Genomic DNA, 17,224 nt, shown 5'->3' with positions numbered 1-17,224 from the left:
TTTTGGGGGGGGGGTTGTTTAGCTTACATGAAATATATTGTTTTCTTAGATGATCAAGTGTCTTAGATGGCAGGTCTCACGAATTTGTAAACTAGTTTTGAATATATTCTGTACTGATATTGAGCATTTCATACAGATATAAGAGAGAAGGGTGTAGTGCGAACATCTTGAATAACTCTTTTATTTATTGGTCAAATTTCCTCCGTGAGATATTATAGATTGGCAACAATCAGACGCAAAAACGTACTTTTTTTGAATAAACATACTCGTTTTTCGATGGATTTTTCAGATCCCTGAAATATAGGGGGTAGCCGCAATCTAGGAAATATGGTTCCAATAGTTTGGTCGGGAGAATGGTCCAAAGTTTTGACCCTTTAAAGTTAATTTTACATTTTGTGTATTTCGCTATATCTACAAAACTTTTCAAACGAATTGATTAAAGTTTTGCACACAATTATAAAATTCGTTTGTCCAAAGATAATTCCACGCGAAAAATAACACTTATTAAGTATTTATTATTTTATTTAATAATGGTAAAAAAAAATTTGATTTGTAAGGTATACAATTAAATAACTGAAGTATTTTTGCAGTTGAGATTGAACTACAGAAAATCTACAGTTGATAGTAGGATAACTTCAAAACTACTTCCATTCTGTAGAAAAAGTGCTGTTTATTTTTATTTTTGGAAGAAAATAAAAGTTTTTATTATATATTTAGTCATACATTTAACTAATACAGAACATCAGCGATCGGTCTCGTCTTATATTTTTCGAGTTATTTACATAGCTCCATTGAGATAAATATCGCTAAGCCACTCTGCAAGAATTTCCGGATCAAATCCCTGTAAAAAGTATCGACATTCAAAGGTGCTGGTACTTTTTACAGGAACCTGTAAATAAACAAAAAATCTGATATAACGTAATTTTTACAGTAATAATTACAGTAAAATCACTGAATCACTCTGAATGAAATGACTATTACTGTAAAAATTACGGCATAATATTTTATGGTAAAAATGAATCTCATGATCAAATATATGCACCTAAGGTGCCGGCTGTTTTTACCGTAATTTGATCCGGAAATCTTCACAGTGTATGCACTTTGTGTGTTGTCTACTCGGACCAGTTCATCATCAAGTTAAAACTGGTTATTAAAATTGACTTAACTTTAAATTGTTTCTGCGCAACAGAAATAAGCTTTCTAAAACGTGTCTAAACTACAAAATTCGTAACAAAAGCAGTGTGTGTTGTTTTAGGTCAAAGTGGATAAGAAAATTAAAATTGAACTTTTTGACAACACTAATGATGCTTAAGCAAAATTTAGTTCTTTTAATCATGAATTTTTTGTTTTTCCGGAAAAAAGAAAGAAATTTCTTAAATTTCACTGGAAGAAATAGTTATCAAATTAAAACGCTAGTTTTAATTGTTAGAATTATAAGGATTGCATCTCAAATCACATATACAGTTGACTCGTCAATTTTTTGATTAAAAAAATAAATAAATGAAAAAAAAAAGAAAAAAATTATTTCTAGTAAATCAAATTCCAGAATGGTTTTAAAATGAATTGATTTCAGTTCAAAATGTCTTTCGTAGTAGAGTGAAATGCCCCATTACAAACTAGTTTTTTTTTAAATTTAAAATATGTTAATATTTATTCTTTAATGCTTAGATTGACATTAATTATAATTTAGCTAAAAACTATGCTTTTCCGAGTTGTAATAAATGATTACTTGATAAGCTATTAAGTTTGTCCATTCTAGCCACATAAATGAACTACACTAGCACAGTGTAGTGAAGTTAGTGCGGAAAAACTATGGTGGGGTCATTTTAGGAGAAATTCAGGTCCAGTAATGGACACTCCACAAAACTTTTTTTCTGAAAAACAGAATCAATTACGTCTTTAATTCATAATTTTAAAACTAAAATTCCGTAAAAGAAATGGTTTTCGTGCTTTTGGACATAAAATCATTTACAAAATTATAAGTAGATTTTTTCAAATTTTGCAAAAGTAAACCAGTCACAAAAAGTCTGGAATCACCCCTGAAATAGAATGACTCCTTGAATTAACTCCTCATTGACGCAATGGCATGCTCAGCACAAATCGGGAAGAGTTCAATTTATGATGAAAACAAGATGCAATACCGAATAAATACTCGAAATCAGAAACAAGCGAGCAATTTTGATAGAAATGATTCTTAATATTTGAGCCGATAGAAGAGAAGAAAACTAACTGCCTTCAGATTTGAAATTATCCTCTTCAATTTATCTGGAGTCAGTTGAAGCAACCTTATCACTAAACAAAACAAATGGTTTGATTAGCTGCGTGTTAATCAAGTTTTTAATCAGATAATTATAGAGAAAATTTCGTTTCAGGAGCAGTCTTAAGGTAGCGGTTCCCAATTTGTTTCTACTGTGGAACCCTAAATGGTTTACCTTCTTTCTGCGGAACCCCGAGACTTGATGAATAAATTTCATTCGCGATTGTGGAACATATTAATTAACGAAATGCAATTAATTATTTTAAAAAATATGTTCTGATCAAAATTTTATTAATTATTTTGAAAATATTTAGAATGAAGGAGGAAATTTTTTCATCATATTGTTTCTTCAATATTAGTCTAAAAAAAAATTTTTTTTTTATCTCAGAGTTCCAAGTCTGGATTGGCATCTAGTTTAGTTCTTAATTTGATTTTAGTGCATGCATAAACTGAAAATAAATGAGCTGAAATATGGCTTAATTCAAAATAAAAACGAAAACGGACAAAAATAAACTTTGAAAATGGTTGTTAGAGAAACATAATGTACTTCTTCATTGGTGAAATTGATTATTTTTATTTGATGCGAAATTCTGATGCAATTTTTCATATCTTTTTTCATAATTCAGTCATTTATATTGTTATAAGAAAGAAACATTGCTCGAATTTTCTTTATTTACAAGTATTTTAATTAAATAATTTCATACTTAGAGAAATTTATTTTAATACCAAGTTTAGAAAATCATAACTGGTTCAAACTTTTGAAACCCCTGCCATCCTGAAGACTATTTAAGAACTGCAGGTCTAAGGCATAGTCTGCCACCCTGCTCTTCGAGTGACCCCATAATTAAGAATGAGCAAGGATGACAGAATCATTGGGTTATATATCCTATTGCATTTCCAAGGATTCCGGATTTAAAACTTTGCCATTTCTTCTTGTGGAATTTCTTGATTTTTTTTTTATATATATAATCTGTGTAGGTGATTTGAAATGAATCATATGTAATTCATTGATAAATAATCTATTTGTGTGAAAAAAATTATGAGAAGTGACAATATCTGTGGTATAAATTTGCGGTAGATTATCAAAAGTGTGAAATTATCAAGTTTTAGAAAAATTGCTATCCAAATTTTTGGGGATAATTTTATTACTTAATAATTCGCTGTTTCTGAACTAATTGGCATATATGGCGATCCGTTTTTATTTGTAAAACATAGGATCATATTCGACCATAGATCAATTTCGAAAAAATAAAGTTACTTTGTTTTTTGACAAAAAAAGTGCTTTTCATTGATTCAAAGTATGCCGGGAAACTTTAAACAAATGACGAAAACTAAAAGATTATTCAAGACAGAAAAAGTGAGCTACATAATTTTTCGCAAATGATTTTGATTTTAGTTAGTGTCATTTTCTTAGTGCTGAAATGTCACTTGCATTAGCGTCATGAAAAGCAGATCGATGAATAAAATATTGCGACAATAAAAATTGTCCCTTCTGTTATAATTATGTGTGAAAACAAATTTACCAATTATAAATAATAGAACTGATTTACAAAAATTAAGAATGTCTCTTAAATTTACATTTTAATTTTATATCATAAAAATTAGATAGCTTTAAATGATGCGATGACTAAAATAACTTTCAACTCTTAAAATAAAATCATTGATATCATCGCCTTTAGTGCATTCTGACTGCAACATGAGGTTGTCGATCTCTTTCAGAGATCACAGACGAGATGCACATTAATTTTTTAAAAAAAAGTTATTACATTATAGTTATTTATTAGTTTTATGGTGAATTTTAAAACCTATATATCATAATATATTCAAGAGTCGGTTTGAGAATTCATACATAACATTATTTGATTATAAAAATTAGCATGCTATTTGTAATTAAGAATTTAATAGGATGTTTTTAGTAATATCTATTTTTAGAATGTGATTTGCTAATTTACTGGTGTTAATAAAATTTGATTATGCTGTTTTAATATAGAAAAGATGTTTAAGATAGAAAAAAACTAGTTATTTTAATATTTTAAGAGATTCATAAAAAAAAATCCAGAATTCCAAATATTTTGAAAAGATTTTCAGTTCTAATTTAAAAATAATAGCTTAAAATGCTCGAAAATTAATGCTATTATTTAAACTAGAATACAATTATACAGTATTTAAAAAACTGTTTAAATATTTGATATTTCTTTTGGAAAAAGAGTTTTGCATCAGGGTTGGAATAAACTTATTTCTTCTGGGGTGATTTTTTTTTATCGTGGAAGAAACTTGCTTTCCTTGATGTTAATGATGTGAGTCATAATATGTGATGTAATTACTCATAATGTTTTTTAAAAATGCTTTAAATAAAATGGACGTGTCATGTTCTGTAGTTTTTAAAATTAGTTAAATAATATAATTATTTCTACCTCTGGGGGTACCAGATTGGAGATCGATCGTTCTCTGATTCAGGTCAAAATTACGATCTGTGGATGAATGAATGGATGTATGAATGGGTCTGCCCTATAAAACGTTTGTGACGTTTGGTGTGGCAGAAATCGTATTCTTGGCCATAGATGGCGCTAATGAAAAACAAGAAACGCACACTCTGCCTTAAATTTGCTCGGTTTTACCAAGCAGGCTTACCCGTGTATCAAGTGGCATTAGAACCAACCAACCATATAATTATTTAAAAAGTTTCTCAAAGTTTCTTTTTATCTACTTGTTAAATGCATTATGTTTGCTGCAGTTAAAAGTGTAAATAAGGAATATAAGGAATGAAACGTGCATTTAATTGATAAATAAAAATATAAGGAATGAAACGTGCATTTAATCGATAAATAAAAATATAAGGAATGAAACGTTTTCTAAATTTTATTTTTTCAGTTTAATTTATAACTATTTTTCATTACCGCTATAAATAAAATTGTATTGTATGTATGCTGTATTTTTATGCACAATGAGCAAATTAACAAACCGACCACCCTGAAAAATGCTCTGAATAAACATGCGTTTCTTTCCGACGGATTCGGATTTCTGACTCTTAAAATATAGTGGGTAGCCGCAATCTGGGAAATATGGTCCCAATAATTTGGTCAGGAGAGCTGTTCAAAGTTTGGACTCCTTTGTGTTAATTTTACTTTATGCGTATTTCGTTATATCTCTAGAACTTTTCAAGCTAATTGAAAAAAAAAATTTCACAAAATTATTTAATTCTTTATCCAAAGAGATATTCCACGCAAAAAAGAACTTATAGTATTTATTTATTATTTTTCATTATTTTACTTAATATTAGTCGAAAAAATTTTGAATTGTGAAGTATAAATATTTTTACATCATGCAAAATACAAAATTTGAGCAAATTCGGTCGATTCAGCCTGAGAAATCGAGTTTTGAAAATTTTTTTGGAACTGATTTCCACAGATTTCGATCGCTTAAACTTTGTACTTGGTCAGGTAAAATTATATTCTTTGAAATGTTGTAAGAAAAAAACTGCAATTTTTTTTAAAATTCGTCTAAATTGTTTTCGAGGTATGGCGAAAGACGCAAAAAGTAAAATTAACCTTAAGGAGTTCAAACTTTGGACCGATCTCCTGACCTAACTATTGGGACCATATTTCCCAGATTGAGGCTACCCCCTATATTTTGGGGGTCAAAAAGCCGAATCTGTCGAAAAAAGGTATGTTTATTCAGAGAGAGTTTGTTTTTGTGTCTGAGTTCGTAAGTTAAAATATCATCTGTGCAAATTAATTAGCATATTTGAAGTCGCCCCTTTGAACCATTAAGATTGAGTCCTTAAACGTTAAGATCCGATCATTAGATCAAAAGTTATTCAGGGTGGTCCATTATTTGATTTGAGCACTGTATATTTTTGCATTTTTCAAAGTACATTTCATATTATATTTAAAAAAAATCTGCTAAAGAAAAGAAATAAATTCACTAAAAACATTTTAAAAGCATTTTTACCTTATCTATTTAAAGCTACAATACATCAATAAGAATATTGTTAAACTTAAAGCTCCATTATGTTAAAATAAATAATTAAAAAGTAATTTATTCTTTACTTTTCAAACCGTTAGAACTAAATCATACCTTTACTATTTTATATGTTTATATTTATTAAGTCAATTTTTCTTTTTCGTTTCTTTTCATCATTTTCTTAATCTAAAATAATTTTTAATTGAAAAAACATATTGCCTTGTCAACCTCCAGCTCATTTGTAATAAAATTCGCATTGATTTAATAAATAAAATAAATAATTTTTGTATTTTCGAACAAAAAATTCATATTAATGTTAAAAATTGTATACAGCTAAATTAGGACATTAATGTAAATAATTCTTAATTACGAAATTTTTTACATACAATCAGGGAAGTAAACTAACTTTTACATACATGCACTAATAAAAATATTTAGTTATTAAATATTTTTTTGCATAACATGCAAAAAAATAATTAATAACTAAATAAATAATTAATAACTTTGAATAATAAAAATAATTAATAACTTTGTTTTAAAACCCCACTTAACAAGTGGGGTTTTAAAACAAGTTCTTGATCTTTGGCTACATATATTTTCTTTTTACCATGTTCACATATTTATGAATATTTTTATATTCTTTATCAAAATAATAATCAATAGTTAAAAAGAGTTTTGTGATATATTTTCTTACACTAAAACGAACAGGACAAGTAATTATACTTTCATTTTTGTTCTCTTATAATGATGACATTTATTATAACTATGAAGGAGTTAGTTATTTATTATATATATTTTTTATTGTAATACGATCAGTATGACGTGTTCTTTAAAACGGATTAAGCTTAAAAATACATAAATAAATAAATAAAAAATAAAATACACATTTAGAATTGAATAACATTCTTTCTGGACGATCGGTTTTTTTTCTTTCTCTCAATCTGCCTGTTTTCGGAATAGGTTTTTCCCTTACTGTTTTGCCCGACGTGGAAATATCTAATGACTCATGTACGTTTCTTATTTAGTTTCGGAATGATTAGTAGGGTGACATGTTAAAGGTTTTTTCAATAATCGATAGTCATGAGGTTGACGACGAATAGTTTGTATCATTCAGTCGATTCTGTTGAAAGAGACTATATGAGTCAACGAACGCCGAATGACATTTTTAAGCAGATGTGTAAGTAATATATTTTTTTTTGTTGGAAATATAATGACAACTGTCTAAAAATTCAATCGATCATTGTTTAAATTTTTTTCTTACTTAGTGACTCGTTTGTAATTTCTAAATCAAAGCCAGGTACACATTTACGTAGGTAAAAATAAACTTAACAGTTCTATTAGTATTTATAACAATCAGTAACTGCTCGTTATAGTACGCATCTTTAAATCGCGTATTCGGATCCATCATCTATTTTATTAGCAGGGGTCTGTCTAGGTTTTCTGAGAGGTAACTATTTTGTGAAAATTTAGACGTAATTTGTGAAAATTAAGAATTATATTAAGAAATCAACACAAAAATATGGTAAAAATATGGATATATCGTTTCTTACGGGATACAAAAATAAAATTTTAAGAAAAAGTATTTTGTGAAACTACCGTTTTTCCTAAAGTTGAATTTGTGAAGGTACTGCTAAATGGTAGTAAATTTGACCTGGACAGACCCCTGATTAGTTATGTCCCCCAAAATAAAATAAAAATTCAACAGATGATTTATTTAAGGAAAAATTGGGACAGTGCTTACTAACTAAACGATCTCTGGAAATTTTAGTTATATCACATTTCATTCAATAATAATATTTACATAAATGTGTAAGTAGCAGTTTTTTTTTCTGTAGAAGCATTACGATTATACCACTGTTTAGATCCGCATATATCTACAACAATTATTGTTTATGGAAATCGAGTGAGGCATTATTTCCCAATCTTTTTAATTTAATAACATGGTAATTTGAACAAAATATTTTTCTAAGCTACTGCTAAAATTAATTATTTTTTTTTACGTTTGCGTCTGACTGAACGATCAGTGGCAATTTTAGTTATATCACATTTCTTTCAATAATAATGGTTACATAAATGTGTAAGTAAAAGTTTTTTTTTCTGTAGAAGCATTACGATTATCCCGCTGTTTAGAGCCGCATATATGTTTATGGAAATTGAGTAAGACATTGTTTTCCGATCTTTTTCACTTAATAACATGGTAATTTGTACAAAATATTTTCCTAAGCTACTGCTAAGATTAATTATTTTTTTAACCGTTTGCGTGGATTTGTTACATTAATTTTATTATGTTAATTATTTTGTTACGTTTGCGTATTGTCTTTTTTTTTGTTGAGCACATTTTATAACGCTCCTCGTTAAATCACGTGCTTATGAATTATGAATCCATTATTTACTGTCTCCCTGAATGCAAGTGACTTATAAGTTTAGTGACTTGGTTGTTTCAGCATTTTCTTTTACTAAACCACTGCTGGAATTAATTATTTTGCACTGTTCATGTGGCTCAAAGTAAACAATATTGAACATATTATTACGAACATATTATTGTTGAAAATATTTATGAGTTCTTTTTTAAAGCACACCCCGCTAAATCACGCATAGATTAATCGCTAAATATTTTTGTCCTCTCAAAAGCTAGTGATTCTTAAATTTTGTAACTTGGTAGTTTCAATAATTTGTTTTCCTATGCCGCGAGTGGAATCAATTATTTTGCTTACGTTTATATAGATAGCAGTAAACATTGGAACAGTAAACAGTGTTGCATTCCAACAGTATTCATTGCTTCATTGCAACAGTAAACATTGTTACATTGCAACTGTAAACATCGTAACAGTAAACATGATAAACTCAAAGATAAAAGTTGGTTGATTATGATTTAAAATATTTACGAGCCTCTTGTTCTAACGCAACTCGTGAAACTGTTATTGCTCTTTTTTATGTCAGTTCCTCCAAAAAATAAATACAAAGTAAAAAACAATTTTTCTTAAGGAAAAAATACACCTCTAGTCTATCTGTCTTAGAAGAACTATCTATCTAAGAAGCTATTTGAAAATAAGAAATATTACATTTTAGAACTGTTAATACTTCCTTGACTAACCCCTCTCAAAACTGATTCTTTTTGTCACCACTGATTCCTTTTGCTCAAATTTACTAGTTATTTCTTATAATTTTCCTTAAAATATGTATTAAAAATTGTTAATCACTTTTATATATTTTTAATCATAATTCATCAATGTATTTGTATAATTAAAAACTGAGCATCATTGACGACATAAAACGTTTAACTTATTTAAATCAATCTGTAATTTTTAACACCTTTTGTAGGTTAACAAAACATCTTGAATGAAACACATTTATCAAGTCTTGTCGTCGGGATATGCTAAGTTGTCATTCAGCTATAAAACTAAGCACACCTATTCATTGGGGGGTGGGGGATGTATAGGCGTTAGATACGAGATTCCTGTCGAAGATTAATATTGGAACACTTTTGTTCTTTTCTTTACCCGCCAAAATATTGAATAGTAATACTGCGTGACCCAAAATAACTGGCGTCTTCATGACACCTATGTAACCATGGCAACTTAACAGAAAGGATACAATGAATACGGTTCCGACTAATATATTTTTTTTAATGGTAGATGGCAGTTCTCATTGAGCAAAGAGTAGTTTGTGTGTTTTTCATAATACATAAACTACTCTTAGTTAAATTGTTGCAGTGAAAATACATTTATATCGTTTTATTTTCTTATGGTAGAAAGGAATGTCTACCTTTTCCGAAACTTTCCATGACCTATTTCAAATTCGCGCTTTTCTGACACAATATATGCCAGGGGTGGCCAAGCTCCTTGATAGTCGAGCCATTTTTCAAAATTTGAAGTTTTTCGCGAGCCGCAAATAAATACGTATTTAAAAGGTATGAAAAAAGGTATTAAAAAATTTTTCTATCCATAAATTATATTTATTGAGAACATATAAGTAAAAGTACAAAATATGTGCATTGAATTTAAATATTAAAAATTAAACATATTTATTTTTCTTTTCTTGATAATTCTTTAAAATTTGGTGAATGATTGGTGTCAGCACTTCTCAGTAATTCTTTAAGATGATAGTTAGTTAATAATGATCGGTTTTTAAATTTCACGAATTTTGAAGTGGAATAAAATGATTCACATATGTACGTTGTTCCGAATATTGAAGTAATTCTACAATCAGCCTTTTTTAATTCAGGATACTTCGATTCTGGTACAAATTTCCAAAATTCAGTAATAGACGTCGACTTATTTTAATTGTAGAGCTTGATCTTCTTGCATCTCTATTAATTCTAATTCTCCAGCTGCTTTTTGTGTCATAATTATATTGGAAATGGAAAACTCACCTTGAATTGAACAACGTTGCTCTTAGTCTTTCATATTTGTTCTCAGTAATTTAAAAGACATTTTGAAACACATACGGAACGATAATAATTTTTAAAAATATAATAGCACAAGAATTAAAGGGGAACTCGGGTACATTTATCGAGATCCACAAATTTTTTTTCAAAGAGCCGCATGTGGCTCACGAGCCGCAGGTTGGCCACCTCTGATATATGCAATATATAGTTTCCAACCCAAATCTGAAATTGAAGGCTAGGAGTTATTACTTTTTAAGTAAAAATTAGCAGAGCAGCTACTAAACAAAAACTAGCAGACTAAACTAAATAAACTAGACCCCCCCTCCTTTTCGCTGACACTCCCCAATCCCCGAAGATTGCTAAGCAATCTTATATGGCTTGCTCTGCAAACTATGCTCGATTCACTCTTTATTAAGTTAAACCTATTTAAAATGTGTTGAAGTGAATTTTAAGAATTTAAATCAATTGAAATTTATCCCTCTTTAAAAAATTTAAATTTTTTTGGCAATAATAAGTTATTGAAATAAAAACATTCAAATTGACACGTAATAGAAAAATGTAAAGAAACAAAACAATAATGACTGTTTTAGAAAACAATTCTTAATAAAAAATATTCACAACTTTGATTTATTACTTAATAATATTCAAACCTTTGTTAAAAACACATTTATAAACTTCAGAACTTTGAGCTGTCACTGTAAAGCTGCCAACTGACCTAACTAATAGAAAGGTAAATTGAAATAAATCGCATGTAATAGGAATGTCTTTTACTTTTCTCAAAATGTCTAAAAATATTTAAAAAAAATATTTAAATAAAAAAAATCCCCGAATTGCGGATTCCCTCCTAAAATATCCCGTAGACATCTCAAAGTATTTCTTTACAAGCATCTCTTGAAGCTCCTTTGGTTAGGCAGAACCAGACGATTAAGTGAGAAAAACAGAAGACTTTATTATTTTCATTTAATCCTTAACCACTGCTCTACAACCCATTAAACTGAATGCTTTTATGTATCAGAATTCAAATAGTTTAATTTGCAATGACTTTTGATCAATACTATTTTACACTAGTAAGCAGATTTCAAAGCTCTAAGTTCTTCAACGTTAATTTTTTTTACAATTGAAAGCGAAGGAAATAGAATTAAATCCAAATATATTGATGCGTAAGATTCGAATTTGCGCAATTAAATGACTGCTGCAATAAAATGACGAATTTGCGCAATTAAATGACGAATGAAATGAAATGACTGCTAACAGTTCAGGATTATTAAAAATGGATCACAACAAAAGAGAACGAGTTTTCTTTTTGAGCAATATTTTAAGCAACGTTGTGTAATTTCAAGTTTTGGTGACTAAAATTTGGTGCCCAGATAAAGCGTTTTAAAACCATAAGATTTTCTTTTTTTTATTACTTTAAGTTAAAGGTTTATACAAATAAGCATACAACCACATGCGCTTTGTAGGATAAAATCGAGACTGTTTCAACGAAATTTAGCCTCGGTCATTGGAATCTTCGACTTCAGTTAGCCAGTTCAAAAACATGGCTGACATTTATCCGATAATGCATTCTATACACAGCCACTTATGCATAAACCAATAAGAAATTCGCGGCTTTTTTTATCAATACATAAAAGAAATACGTGTTTTTGATTATAATTACTTCTTGCGTGAATTTGTACAATCATTAAAATATTTTTAGATAATTTATTAATTGAAATAAATTTCACTGAAACATATCTCAAACTATAAGTTAATTTAAAAATAGCATTCAGAAACTTAATTGCCTGAACGAGAAAGATATTGGAGTCGGTTACCCAAACATCTACCAGAAAATAACTGCCAGAATATGGTAAAAGTTTTCTGTGTTTCTCTCTCTATGGAATATGGAAGCACACAAAAGCTCGGTGCTTTTTACTGAAGTGCTTTGGTAACGAGTTTAGTAAAATGCAATAAATAATAGTTTTATAATGCGTAATGAATATTGGTAAATCTGGTATAATTTAGAAATTTTATCATGATAATTTAGAGAACAGCATAAGAACCATTTATTCGGTTAAATTTACTTGTCAATTTTGTATTTTTTTTACTAAATGTGTGGTAATAAAGACTAGAATTTTGAAAACTAGAAATTCCGGTGAAACATGTGAACTGAAAAATTACTAAAAGAATGATTTAAATACCGTATATTTTGGTTTCATTAACCAGAATTATGTTTTATTTTTACTTTTTTATTATGAAGTTTGGTAATTTTAAATGTATATTTTCTCCGTATGAGGACGCATAACTTTGCAACTAAGGTCCGATTACAAGTAAGGGCCAAACTAGGCCGTTAGATACAGGGACTCAACTGTTCGCTGAAATGTCAGATTTAGAATAAGTCCAGAAATAAGCATAGAAATGTAGTACTTAGAATATTTTTGCCATATTTGTTCAATTTTATTATTATTTGTTTTGTTTTTATGAATTTCGTTTACGTCTCGCAGGCGTAAATCGGAAACTGGTGAAAATATATTGGGGTAGACGTTATTTAATATGACGTGAAGATTGAAAACTTAGAAGAGTTGAAAAACAAGAAAATGCACAGTTGCCAGCAAAAAAATGAATGGTGGGGGAAATTACGAAGGAAAATCTGTGGAATATATTTCCATGCGCAGCTTGATATTTCCAGGCATGCTTGAGCCTTCGCGATTATTAGCGATATTAAGACAGGGGTTCAGTCAGACAAGAAAGACGAGTTGCTTTTAAAAGTATGTTAAAGTTTGTTATTTGTCTTCAAGTCCTTTTTTTAACGAGCCATGTATTTTTCTATTTCAGCCGGCCTCATGAACGGTATGGAGGGAGGCGGCGGTCAGCAGAACGGTGGATGTGAAGATTCCAAGACGAACCTAATTGTTAACTACCTGCCACAGACTATGACCCAAGAGGAAATCAGGTCTCTCTTCTCCTCTATTGGAGAGGTTGAATCCTGTAAACTCATCAGGGACAAGGTTACAGGTAGGACATACACATCTAATAACTTTGCTATAAAATATCTGCAGAAATGCGCTTTGATTTTCATTAAGCAATCCGTATTTAAAAAAGTGTTTTTTTGTGTGTGTTTACCAGCAACATAGCGAGAAGGATATACACATCTAATAACATTATTAAATATGTGCAGAAATAGACCAACTTCGAATTTTAGAATTAAAATATTTTAACCCGTATTTAATCACTGTATCAAAAGTTCATCAGAGACAAGGTTATAAGTATAACTTACACTTCTCACAACATTGCTGTGAAATTATCCGGTTAACGACATCGGAACTTTTCTCAGCTATTTAGGATTCGCTCAATATTATGATTCAGTTTACAGAGTGCGTAGCGTTTTTAAAATGTACTTAAAGGTGCTTATTTTCTATTTTCGTTTTTAAAACGTCCTTAAAGTTGCTTTTCTTAACTTTATGCTTCGTTATTCACGATTTACGGTTTTCTTTTGCGTATTATACATTCAAAATATAAAGTCTTTCATAAAATCCTCGCGACTCAAATTTTACCAATTTTTTTTTTAGGAACAGATCATTTTAACGTTTGGGATTATTTATAGAAACAGTAGTGACGTAAAGTTTTCTTTGACAGAATATTTCCTTCTACTGTAAGCATTAATATTATTTTTCAGATAATATCTTAGGCTTTACAAAGGAAAAAAGCTTGCATTTCCCCTTAAGTTTCAGTGGTGAGAGTAGGAGGTATAAAAAATCGTTTTACTAAGTGACTAATTAGGTGCTAAGTGACTAAGTGACTAGTGCATAGTGACTAATTAGGAAATAAACCCTTTTTGAAGGCAAAAAGCAGATAAATTTCCATTGCATAATGCAATACAACCTTTAGTCGAGATGAACGCAGGCGCAGGACAGTTTGGACAGGAGCCAATCTCCCCCTGCACGTGGACAAGAACCGTTTTTCACCATCACAGCCCATCTTCACTGAGTTATAACTCACAGAGAGAACCGAACTTCAGTGTTATTAATTTCTCAAATTCTTAAAATACAACATACATCGTCAGTTTTGGTAAAAATGGACAGAAGTCCCTGAGTTTTCAAAAAACCAATTTCATTTTAAGAATTTCCCACTTTTATCAAATAATAACGTTTAAAGATCAATAAAAAGTCAGATAACGCTTTTAAATCTATTTTTTTTTCAAAATAAATTAAAACAAGCAGAATATTTTTAATTATATCCAAAACGAGGAACATCTATTTGTTTCACTTTATTTAAAAACCATCATAGAAGATTTTTAAAACATTTTCGCATGCTTATTAAGTGATAAACAAGTATAAAATTTATAAATGATGAAATCGAAAATAAAGGAAATTGAAAATAAAATCGAATATAAGTCTCAAACTTCTTTAACGAAACAGATACTTCCTTGACACATAACTAACAAAATTAAAAATTGTTCTAAAATTTCATAATTCAACGGATATTTTTTATTTGTACATTTAATTTAAAATGCTTTTTAATATTCTTCTTTTTAGCCATTACCATCTGCCAATCTAGAAATCGGTTATTATATTTATAAGGTGTTATGTGATCGCCACCTTTAATATATATTTTTGGAATCTCAGTCAAAAATTAAGTAACACACATTTTGTTCATTTCTAGAGTTGGACAATATTTCAAAATAACGTCAAATATCGATAGTTTTTAATAGTTGTGATAAAGATATTAAATATATAATATCACGAAACATCGCAAATTCGATAAATAGGATCACCAACAGTCGATGAATACCGATACTTGATAAATACCAAAAATATCGTGACTAATGAATAAAATCCGCTTCGTGAAGAGATAGAGGGAAACCTTTTCCTTCAGTGTAGTATAAGGACTAATCTTCCTTGTTTGGCTTTGTATGGCGCTATTTCTTTTGAAGGTGGCGATATGACAAATTATTATACAGTCAAACCTCGATATCTCGAACTTGAAGGGAGAGGAGAAAAAATTCGAGATACCGAAAATTCGAATTATCGAAAATAGCATGTTATCGATGGTAGAATAAAGAAAAATGCTCTTTACATACCTTATTTACTATTCCATATTTATTCTAAAAACACTTTTTACACTTTCATTTAAAGAAAGATTCAATTGTTGTTTGCTTTAGAGATGTGTAAGGAAGTTTGTCTGTAACCCTTTCTAAGTGGACTATAGCTTTAAATGTCTCCTCTGACATATTTGGCTGCCTCTCAATAAATCTCCTTACAGTGTCCACTGCAGAAAGTATTTGTTTGTTCGTAACATTGGGTGGTAAATCTTCAATTTCCTTATCCTCTTATTCTGATAGTTCACAAGAAGCTTTCGTTTGAGCGATGATATCATTATCATCCCACTGACCATACACTGTTACTGCATCATCTACGTTTACAAAGTCATGAAATTCCATGTCATCAAGTTTCATGAGTCTGGTCAATCTGTCCCAATCATTTTCGGTGTAGTTTTCAGCAGAATTAACGATATTGATTGTTTGACTACTTTCGTGATCTTTAATGAATCCAGACTTCTTGAAGCCATTCATTATCGTAGCGGAAGACACATCATTCCATGCCACTGACGTATTTTTGTCCAATTTTTAAAAAAAGTTTATCATTATGAGAATTGGTTTTCTATTTTAAATTTTTTTTTTTTGGAATAGTTTTTAATTATCAGAAGAAAAATCTACACTATTTATGGAGAAAAAAAATTCAAGTTATAAAGGGATTAGAAGAAAAAAATTCGTGAAATCAAGTTTTTTTAACATTGAGTGTATAAGAAATTTGAAGGGAATTTTTTCTCCTTCGAGATATCGAAAAATTCGTGAAATCGAGGTTCGAGTTAGCGAGGTTCGACTGTATTATAGTATTTTTCATAAGTCTATTTTTTTCAAATTTTATTTATTATCATTCTTGAATTTTAAAAATTAATGATAATAAATATTTACCAAATTTTCTTTTTCATCAGTTACCAAAAAAAAGAAAAAAAAAAGAAAGAAAGAAAAGAAAAGAAAAGCCTTATTAAAATTGATAAATATTTTTCTGGCCATATTGTGTTAAAAATTTGCATTTTGTAAGCAGTGAAATTCAAGATAGACAGTATTAAATACCTTTACAAATTGATTATACCTTTAATTAAATTGATTATTTAGTGTTACAAAAATGTTCAATTTATAGAAATTAAAAAAAACAATTCATTATCTTGCCTAGCTTTTCCTTAAATTCGACTAACCCCTAAAAATTTTATAGAAAGGAGCATTTTTTAGAAAAATAGCTTTAAATCTGTAATGTATATTTCATGAAATATTGCTTATTCATAAAGCTTTTTCTTAAATTCAATTCTCCCCACCCCTTTAAAAATTATTTATGGAAAGGAACTTTTTTAGAAAAATAGCATCAAATCGGTAATGTATATTTCATGAAAGGTTGCTTATTCACAAACAGTAATTGAATATTCAGATGTTCAGTAGCTGTGTGAGTCATCACTTAAGATATCTCAAAGACTGAACATAAATAGCCATTCTATTTGTACTTAAAGATTGATAAGTAAGAGATTTCGAATTCTTCCAAAATTTTAAGAAATTTCAAAACATTTATAAATAATTTAAAAAAAGA

General features: G+C 29.1%; 1 protein-coding gene across 37 annotated transcripts in view; it reads left to right on the top strand.

Moving 5' to 3' along the window:
* Positions 1-17,224, top strand: part of LOC107436216 (ELAV-like protein 2) — a 60,069-nt gene that overhangs the window by 23,177 nt on the left and 19,668 nt on the right. For 26 of the 37 annotated variants that reach the window (XM_071183617.2, XM_071183615.2, XM_071183612.2 and 23 more), the window contains exon 2: positions 13,419-13,598. In XM_071183617.2, the coding sequence (XP_071039718.1) occupies positions 13,427-13,598 (172 nt within the window). In that variant the 5' untranslated portion in view covers positions 13,419-13,426. Of the gene's footprint in view, positions 1-7,234; positions 7,398-13,418; positions 13,599-17,224 lie in introns of those variants that run through there. The other 11 variants (XM_016047839.5, XM_071183594.2, XM_087167664.1 and 8 more) reach the window with 2 other exon arrangements.

This window comes from Parasteatoda tepidariorum, chromosome 7 (genome assembly GCF_982258835.1).
Source record: "Parasteatoda tepidariorum strain Cologne lab strain chromosome 7, Ptep-v5.0, whole genome shotgun sequence".
In the NCBI taxonomy this organism is placed as follows: domain Eukaryota; kingdom Metazoa; phylum Arthropoda; class Arachnida; order Araneae; family Theridiidae; genus Parasteatoda; species Parasteatoda tepidariorum.
The sequence above is the reverse complement of the archived record's forward strand: the minus strand, read 5'-3'. Positions and strand labels throughout refer to the sequence as shown.